This window comes from Populus euphratica, unplaced genomic scaffold, assembly GCF_000495115.2.
Source record: "Populus euphratica unplaced genomic scaffold, PopEup_1.0 scaffold50.1, whole genome shotgun sequence".
Lineage (NCBI taxonomy): Eukaryota > Viridiplantae > Streptophyta > Magnoliopsida > Malpighiales > Salicaceae > Populus > Populus euphratica.
Window position 1 is genome coordinate 1,478,433 of NW_011499870.1, and position 9,844 is coordinate 1,488,276.

At 31.6% G+C, this 9,844-nt stretch overlaps 2 protein-coding genes and 1 non-coding gene across 5 annotated transcripts; 1 reads left to right on the forward strand and 2 right to left on the reverse strand.

The window, feature by feature from the left end:
• Positions 1-2,369: 2,369 nt before the first annotated feature.
• On the reverse strand, positions 2,370-2,442 carry TRNAF-GAA (transfer RNA phenylalanine (anticodon GAA)). The gene has a single exon. It is a non-coding gene; the product is annotated as a tRNA-Phe (tRNA).
• Positions 2,443-4,888: 2,446 nt separating this feature from the next.
• LOC105127126 (60S ribosomal protein L37-1-like) lies at positions 4,889-5,972 on the forward strand. The gene is made up of 4 exons (XM_011028272.1): positions 4,889-4,974; positions 5,055-5,190; positions 5,541-5,642; positions 5,757-5,972. Exons 1-4 carry the CDS (start codon positions 4,972-4,974, stop codon positions 5,804-5,806), a joined length of 291 nt encoding a protein of 96 aa, XP_011026574.1. The 5' UTR covers positions 4,889-4,971; the 3' UTR covers positions 5,807-5,972.
• Positions 5,973-6,852: 880 nt separating this feature from the next.
• Positions 6,853-9,488, reverse strand: LOC105127127 (GTP-binding protein At2g22870-like). Of its 3 annotated transcripts, none has more exons than XM_011028275.1 (5): positions 8,845-9,488; positions 8,614-8,683; positions 8,157-8,319; positions 7,498-7,758; positions 6,853-7,279 (listed from the first exon to the last, which is right to left on the reverse strand). In XM_011028275.1, the coding sequence occupies exons 1-4, from the start codon at positions 9,347-9,349 to the stop codon at positions 7,540-7,542; spliced, it is 957 nt and encodes a 318-aa protein (XP_011026577.1). In that variant the 5' UTR covers positions 9,350-9,488; the 3' UTR covers positions 6,853-7,279; positions 7,498-7,539. The 3 variants fall into 3 exon arrangements, with proteins under 3 accessions (XP_011026577.1, XP_011026576.1, XP_011026575.1); XM_011028274.1 differs by having other exon boundaries at positions 6,853-7,349; XM_011028273.1 differs by having other exon boundaries at positions 6,853-7,301; positions 8,845-9,487.
• Positions 9,489-9,844: the final 356 nt, after the last annotated feature.

Sequence of the window (9,844 nt, forward strand, 5' to 3'; positions counted from 1 at the left end):
ATCGATCTTGGTTCGTGTTTAAGAACTATAGCCTGCAAGAGAAAATTGTTGTTAGTTAAACATATTCGTACAAAACAAAAAAAAATTACAAATAGATGTAATAAAAAACATTGTATCATCTACTTCATTTATGAAATAAGTAAAATCAGGAAAGGGCCCAAATTAATTTGTTTCGAGAGGGAAAAAAATAAAAAGAAAGAAAAAAGAAATTCAAATGCGGTGAGCAAAAATAGATGTAATAAAAAAAATCGTATCATCTACTTCACATATGAAATAAATGAAATGGATTTGCCAATATGCGTGGTAAAGGAACCATTAATCTCCTTATTCTGATTCTCAATACTGGATTGTGACCGCCATATGAAACACTGGGACATTAAATGCTATATTTATCATGCCCATATAGCCTCCAGAACACATGAAGGTCTGAAATTCTTCTAAACTGCTATGTGTTTCTAGCCTAGAAGCTTTTCTTCTTTAGTATATTTTTGGGCTTTTTTCTACGCCTCACACAAAAAATAACATAATGTATATAGTAAAAATGAATTATTGGTTAATAAATGAAAAATAATATTTTCATAAGTGAATCAAAAGTACTTATTTTGAATTCAATCTTACCTAATTGTATTGTGATTCTCTAAAATCCTCTTAGCAACAGCGTTGTTAATCCTATCTAGTAAAACTTTTCCCCGCAGATCAAATTTGTATAAAAATCAAGTCATTAATATTAACAAACTAACAATATTAACATAATAAAAATTTTTGTTTAAGTATACATTACCCCTGAACTTTTTGAATCAAGAATCAATCATAAGTTTTAATCAGGATTTTTAAGAAACTAACTCCATTGAAACAATGGCATTTCCATCAACAATTTCATTATCGATGTTATCGTTTAAGCAGCCTCAACATTTATAAATCTGAAATTCGATTCATTGATTAAAATTATTTTTTTCAAAAATTACTAATTGTTCTTTATTTTACTTTTTTAATAAATCATGAAAAGAAAATAAACTTACATTAATTGGTTAGGCTTCCATTAGGCGATGTATTTCCCAATAAATCTGTCCTACTCTAAAGAACCCCTCCTCAGCATGGTATTATCACACTCCACGAGACTACATCAAAAGAGATTACAATTGCCTCAGGTGTCTATTCATGGTTGGTACCTAACAACTCATAATTATTAGAAGCGCTGCTAAAAGAACTAGCTAGTAAAGATCTTGTCCATACGACGCGCTATTGATTATATCTTAAGCATTTACGAGACTACATCTAGAGAGGCTACAATTATCTTAGATGTTTATTTATGGTCGGCACCTAACAAGTCATGGTTGTCAGAAGTGCTGCTAGAAGAACTAGCAAGGATCTTGTCCAATATGATGCATTATTAACTTTATCTTAGGTATTTACACAAATTAAAAATAATAATAACATTTCTATTTTAAAAGAATAAACTTAAACAATATCATTTTATATAAGAGACTATCCATAATTTAACAACCTAGAAGTACGAATCAATAATATATAGCCACTACATAGTAGATTTTATTTCCTTCACTTTCTATGTTTCCAACTTATTACTAAAACCTTTATAAATCTACCTTATCACATACTAAATCAACTTTAAACCCTAAAAAGATGAAAAACAAAAATAATTAATTAATTAATTACAACTAAGAACTTGAAATAGAAAATCACAGTAATCAAAACAATCTACGGCCTATCCTTCCTTTCACAATTCTTGAAAAACATCAACTGTATATTGTTGCAATAAGCCCCCTTGTGTATCAATGTTTTATTTTCATGTATTCAGTTGTAATTCATGCGTATATTATTCTCATTTTGACACATTTGTGCAAGCACACCACTCAATAACTCCCACTTCCTTTCCCTTCCGAGCAAACAAAAACATACTTGTACACTCAATAATTCCCATTTATTTTCCCTTACAAGAAATGTCTAGGGCACAAAGAACATAATAAACGGACATATGCACTAAAAATCCCAAGACTACTAGAGATGTGGATGTTTGCAGAATGCAAGCGAAGAAGAAATTGTCAGAATATTAAGCTGCACTGAATCATGGTTTTAAATAAGGTTGGTGTTCCTCTTTAACATGTTGTCAGCCACTTCTTTAAATTTGGGGTTCTTTTACTGACAGCCAATTAAATTTGTAATTGAAGTATATTGCACTGCAAAAATGGAAGGCTGATTCATGCCTATCAAGGCTATGTTGGGTAGGTTGTTGGGTAGGTTAATGGTGTGGGCTTTGGGCTTAATAAGTTGTAAGGAAAGATCCGAAGCCCAAATTACTTTGTTTCGAGAGGGAAAAAAATAAAAAAATAAAAAGAAAAAAGAAATTCAAATGCGGTGAGCGTGGATCGAACACGCGACCTTCAGATCTTCAGTCTGACGCTCTCCCAACTGAGCTATCCCCGCTGTTGCTTACTATTTCTCTTACTGTTGTATATAATATACTTATTAGAGTCTCCTTATCATAAACATAGTTTGGAATTGTTTTTTAGAAGATATTTTATAAAAAATTTAATTTTTTATATTTTTGAATTATTTTAATGTATTAATATCAAAATTAATTTTTTATAAATAAAAAATATATATTATTTTTAATCTTAGATATTTTTTTTGCCAAGGACAAATAATTTTATTTTTAGAAATGCATCATTCAAATATATTTTATTTATATTAAATATAAAAAAAACAAAAAAATATAAATAAATTCTAATAATCTCTTTGAAACACTATAAAACTACAAAATAGTTATAAAACAATAAATACTGTTTAAAAGAAGTGAACTAAACATTTTTTTTATAAAAATAATAGAGAGAAGAGGTATTAATTTAAATTTAAATAAAGAATTAATAAAACATAAAATGTCATGCAATGCCGCTCACGTGGCCAACTTCCCACGAGCTTAGGTGAGCTTGGAACAAAAAACCCAGGCCCACGTATTCTGGCTGATTATTCTTAAAGGAAAACTAGCACATGCACTCCAATTTATATATATATATATATACTAGATGAAAGGTCATTTTCTGTTGCAAATTTTTCATCGTTATCTGATATTTTTTTATTAATTAAAAATGTTATTTTCTGTAGTAAATTTGTCATTATTTGTGATATTTTTTGGTTAATAAAAAATTAAAGTTTTTAATTAAAATTTGAAATGATAAAATTTCGTAGGAACAACAAAAATTAAATTGAAAAGTATAGGAAGAAAATTAAAATTTTCCATGCTAATATTGAAATGGAGTTTGTTTTGGTTTTTTATGAAATTTAAAATATATTCTTTTAATTTTTATTTTTAATAACTAATAAATTTTAATTTTATACAATCAGTATAAAATTCATCATTAAAATATCTCAAAACACTTTAAATGCATAAAAAATACAAATAAAAAATATCTTAACTTGTAACCACGATCATTTTACTTAAAAGGGTGAAACAATAATTAAAAAAGTTTAATGATAAAAAAAATATATGTATACATTATTTGTATGAACAATGCAGATCCTATAAGTTTTAACTGTCAATAAATTTTTATTTATAAAATGAGTTATTCATCATTAAAATATTATTAAATAAAGTTTGAAAAAATTACAAATTAAAAGACTAAAACACAATCATTTAAATATTTTTTTATTTTTTAAAATTGATTTTCAATTTATCATTAAAATATCTCCAAAGGCTTTGTGTTTGTATGTACGAGAAAATACAAATTAAAAGATATCTCAACTTACAAAATCACAATCATTTAACTTGAGAGAATGAAATAACAATTTAAAAAACTTGGATGGCCAAAACGGAAAAAAGTATATGAACAGTGCACTTCCCATAATTTTTAGAATATATATACATAACAGCTCACAGCCCATAATTTTTAGTATATTTGTTGGTGTTAATTAAGTTAGTTCATATATCACCTATACATTATCAAAAAAATTAATAAATTACGTTTCGATTATTATTTTTTTAATTTAATACTTGTCTCATTTTTAATGAATCAAGGTATTGATGTAAATTAAAGAAATAAAAAACAGTTGTTTTGAAGTATCCTGTACTGGTAAAAATTAGATATTATCAGGCATAGGAAACATTTTGAGACTTTTGGTAACATATTTTTTAAAGGATTAATAAAAATTCTAAATAATAAAATATATGTGATAGATTATTAAATATTTATTATTTATTATTTATTGATGAAACGTTTTTCTTAAACAAACAATCCTAAAAATCTCATCTAGAATTTATTTTCAACTTTATAGCAAGATAAAATTCAATTTAATTTTTTTTTAATATATATATTATTAACTATTGACCACTAATATTAATCTTTTAAATCATTCTTCAATTCAAAATTAGCCCAAAATTAACCCCATACAAATCTAATTTTTTCTAAATAATTAAAAATAATATTATTTTAAAAAATAAAATAATTTAAAAAATTAATAATTTTGATTAAGTCAACCGAATTACAATCAACTCAGATTTTTGAATACCATGTCAACTCCCTTTATTTTATTTTTTTAATTCATCTAAAATAGATTTAACCAAATCTTAAATCCACCTAACAGACTAATTTAAATTTTATAAATTATTTTAAATATAAAACATATTAATTGTGTACCATACGAAATATAAAAAAGTAAAGGTAATAAAAAGGCATCAATATCTGGAGCTTTTTTCCCTTTAAAACCACTAGATAATAACAACAACATAAGCATCAAGCCAATTGTATTTTTAGGGGGGAAGGGGGGGGGTGACTGAAGATAACAGAATAAGCCCAACTCTTAGATGAAATCCGACATGGGGGCCCATATTACTTCAAAACCGGCCCAGAAAAGTCTTCTTAAGAAAACCCTAAATCTTCACTATATAAATGCCTTCCTCTGCCCTCAGCCTAAACTTTCCTCCCCAGTTGAAGGGTTTTTGCAGCCGAAGAAGAAGAAATGGTACTCTTCTTCCCTTCCATATAACAACAATTGCTTTGCTGATTGATGGTATGTTACCGACTTGTTTGTTTGTTTTGTAGGGGAAAGGAACAGGGAGTTTTGGTAAGAGAAGGAACAAGACACACACTCTCTGTGTGAGATGCGGTCGCCGCAGCTTTCATCTCCAGAAAAGCCGTTGTAGTGCTTGTGCCTTTCCTGCTGCCCGTGTCAGAAAATGTAAGTTGCAACCTTTCTAATGGATCAGGAGTTGCTTCATAGACTTTCTTATCTTTTATTACTTAAAGCAAGATTTGTGGTTTCTTCATTGCTACTTAATTTATTTTGTTATTTTCTTCTTGTTTTATTTGAATCTTTTTAATATTTTTGGGATTTGTATTTTGATAGATTTTAACCAGCTTAAGACCTTTTTGTATTCAATCTGAGTTTAAGAATGAGAATTGTAGCTCTGTTTCAATGCTAGGAAATCATTTGTTATTTTGCTCCCAGGGTATATTTTTGTGTGAATTTGTTTTTGCATGGGGTATTTGTTAAATTTGCGACGAAATCATTTGGTACCTGTTTCTTAGATAACTGGAGTGAGAAGGCTATTCGCAGAAAGACCACTGGAACTGGCCGAATGAGGTACCTCCGTCACCTGCCACGCAGGTTCAAGACTAACTTTAGAGAAGGTAAAATTTAAACTCAGTTTGTTGTTGAAATTCGTTGATTGTTCATGTGATGTGAACGTAAATTTATCTTCTTGTTTTGGTTTTGATGTTCTGTTATGTTTTTGGTTTGCTTAGGTACTCAAGCAACTCCAAGGAACAAGGGAGCTGCTGCAGCTTCATCATAAGTGTTAGAAGGGCAATGAAAATGTGTTTATTTCAATGTTTTTGAATTTGCAAACAAGAAGTTTTGAATTGTTGTTACTTGTTAGACACTGGGAATTGTTTTCAACAATGGAGAGTTACAAATTTTTATCCTTCTGTTATGGTAAAGAATGGTGATCACCTTTTATTGTGTGTGCCGCGCGTGGTTGATATTCAACTTTTGTCTAATATCAACTTTCTTATGCATCGTGCATCCAATAAAAATGGTTGCAATTAGGTTGTTCTTTGAACATGCATAAACATGGGAATTGGAGGTGGGTGTTTCTAAGATGATGAACGGTGATTGTCACAGTGCAGGCTTCTTAAACATCATGGTATCTTAGCTTAACGGGTCTATGATTGAGATGCATGGTAATATGGCAGAGCTGGAACTAGCTGGCCTTATTTTTACGTTCTGGTATTGATAAATTTTATTGCTATGGAATGCATGATGGTTAAAGATTGTGCATTTCTTGAACGATGCTCTATTCAAGGTCAGGCTTCAGTCCGCTTTCAGGTTATCATATCAGTTGAGCAATGTAAGCCTGCATGCGTCTGTTGTGGTCAGGAATATGGAGCCTCACTTCTACGTGTGCAAATTGCAATGTCTCGCAGCTCCACGTACATTGCATGATTTCTGTTTAATATTGGAGACCTGTTAAGCAGAGACTGACCATGTTCAGAAAACAAGAGGGAAAAAAATTCAGTGAATTTGATAGATCTTCGCCTGCTTTCTGATTTATCCCTGCCATAACGTGGTGGTGGTGTGATTAGCCGGGATGGCGTTTATAATCAATCAATGTAACAGTATTGTTGATTAGCCTGGATGGCGTTTATAATCAATCAATGTAACAATCCGTTTGACTATATGAACATGGAAATCAATTCTGTATGTTTGAAAATATATTAAAATAATATATTTTAAAAAAAACTTTATGGAAGAAAATTTCATTAAAAGTCAGATCCTGTTCATCTTTTCATTTTCTGACTTCAATAATGATTTGTCAATATTTTTGCAAGAACCCTCAAATCCGCTCTACAATCCAAAAGAAATTTCGATACATCATAGTATCGTATCTATTCAGTTCATTCTACAAGCCAAAATAAATTTGGAAACAGCGGTGGCGGTCGATGCTTTGCAAACATTTCAGCCGGTGTTAATTAATCAATCAACTTAAACATCAAAACTCATTGAGTCCTTCAGTTAAACCAGTAGCAGAGTAAATCTGAGGCATTATAATCAAGTAATAGGTTATCTACTTTTGTAGCAAGCAGAACTTGCAACCACTCCAGCACAGCTCTCGTATAAATGTAGCAAGGATACAATAAATATTGTAAGGTGACACACTTCAGCCGTCCATGTAAACAACCACTCAATTTTCCATGTATTTGCCTGTCCGGCTCTTCCCATCTATATGTTCTTTCACTCTTTGTTTGAACTGGTTAGCACAGTGGAACTTGCCAGAGCATGATCGCTAACTGTTAGAGACAACAGCGAACTCAAGTCGGTTAGGGTCTCCATCCCACCTATGGGGTATCAAATGCATGGAATTCAACAAAATGTATAAAACTTCTAATCCATTCGACATGCTAGGAATTTAGCTGCAAATCATGCCAGGATCAGCAATGGCAATGTTACTAGAATGGTCTGTCTATGATGTCAATGAAAACTCACCAGAGGACAAGGGAAAAGCTTTTGATTCTGCATTCTTTTATCTCAGTGTTTGAGCCAGTAGTTTCGCAATTGAGCCATGTGCAGTAGCATCTCATCACGACCTTGATTGGTAACACCACTGGTCATGATCCAAGGAGGTGCTGTCTCAAAGAAGTCACGTATCAGCTCCTGAAATTCATTCACATTTTCTTCCGGCCTTTTCCCTCCGTTTTTTTTCTTCTTCCTCTTGTCACATTTGGTGAAAATTAATGTCATGGGAACCTGAAAGGCAAGAAATTAACTTTTAGACATCCTCCCTTTCCACCATGACTTGGGTATAGATAGCAAGTGCTATCTCCAATGGAGAGGCTTCTGATCTACAAATAACTTTTAGCAAGTTTCTTATCTCCGATGGATATTTATACAAGACTTGAAACCCCAAAGTCTATTTATATAAATACAGGGGGGGAAAGATGCAACTGAAGCCACTGGAAAGTGTTTGCTCATGCAAAGTCAAGTCTGGAACATCCTAACCAAAACCAGCAGTGTCCAAAACAGCCAGGGAAAGGGGAAGAAATAGCACATACATCGGCAGCAAAAAAATTCTCAAGAATCTAACTGCAGCGGGTCATCAATTGATATATTCCCTTTATCTCATCTAACAAGAAAGAAGATTTCACCTGATTCTGACCCAGCCAACTGGCATATTCAAGATCAATTTTCTTGGCAGGAATACTAGCATCAATAAGAAGGAATACTGAGACCAAGGTTGAGCGATTGAGAAAATAGTCTTTGGTAAACTTATTCCAATCTGTTCGAAGTTCCTGCGGCGCAGATGCGTACCTGTTCAGAGCGGAAACAAATGCAAAACAGTGCAAATTTAACGAAATGGACTAACTAGATAAATCAACAACAGAAGATCAAATTCATTTAAGAAAGAAATGGGTAACATTAGTTATGATGCTTGAGAAAGTGAAATAGGCACTCCTAAGCACCAATCAACAGATAGTTAAGTTTATTATCAACTAAACTCAGTTTACTCCCCAGAAAATAGATTCCAAACCTGAAAACAGCATTCGATATTGCACCTATACAAAACGTACATGATTAAAACGAACCAAAGCAATGAAACCATACCCATAGCCAGGCAAATCCACCAAGTACCAGCTATCATTGACCCTAAAATGATTGATGCACTGCGTCTTCCCTTCACCAAGAACAAAAACCAAATTCGAAAAACACAAATAATATTCAGTTCTAAGTTACAAAGTCTCTTCCTTTAGAGTACCCCAAACTCAAAACAAGTTACTTCACTAGTCAAAATACAAATGCCACAAAAAAAAAAAACCGACATTATTATCAACTAACCAGGTTTTTTTGAGGTAAGCGCAAGTTTCTTTCTTCTAACAATAGAATTAAGAAGAGAAGATTTGCCAACATTAGACCTTCCAACAAGAGCAAACTCAGGCAAACCATCAGAAGGACAAGCTTCAGTTCTAACACTACTTTTAATAAACTCAGCTTGAACAATCTGTGCATCCCTTGCATACTTACTCAACACAATATTAGACCCTTTTAAAACCCTAGCGCTTAAACCACTACTATTCTCACTGACTGAAACCTCGGTGTCTGGTGGGATAAAGAGTTTGTCAAGTGAAAATTGGGTTTGGGTTTGGGTTTGTTCTTGGAGTGCTAGCAAATTGTGGGCTTCTGTGAAGGGAATGGGTTCTGTTGTGGTGAGTGTGGATTTGAGCCTGGAAAGGGTTGAGATTTTAAGTTTGGTTATGAGAGGAAGGTTGATATGGGTGTATGGAGATGGAAGGGGGTGAGTGAATATAGAGAAGTGAAGTTTTGGAAGCCGAGAAAGAGCCATTTCTCTGGGTTGCCTTGGAGTTTTTATGAGGGTGGAAGCATGAGCTACTATGTCTAATGTGGTTTTGACGAAGGGGGGTGCCGCCGGAGGGGAAATCTGACTAGGGAAGAGAAGGCGTGCGGGCAGTTTAGCTAGGCTTAGCCCAAATAATTCTTAGATTATTTGATTTTATCTGAATATTTTGAGCGATTAAATTAAAAAATTAATTTCAGATCTTAAATTGAATTTAATGTCATTTATTAGATTTACTTGGCTAATTTTTTTATATTTTTACAAATTATATTTTTCATTATATAATTTATATGTTTAATAATAGTTTATATCCTACACAATATATTTTGTTAGAATTTTTGGTTTAATCCAGAATTTTAAATATAATTTATAAAAATATAAAAGAAAAGTAAAATTTATATCTAACTATATATGGATTTTTTAATTATTCCTTTACTTACTTATATAAACTAGATTTGATTAGTTATATATAATTGATTTCAC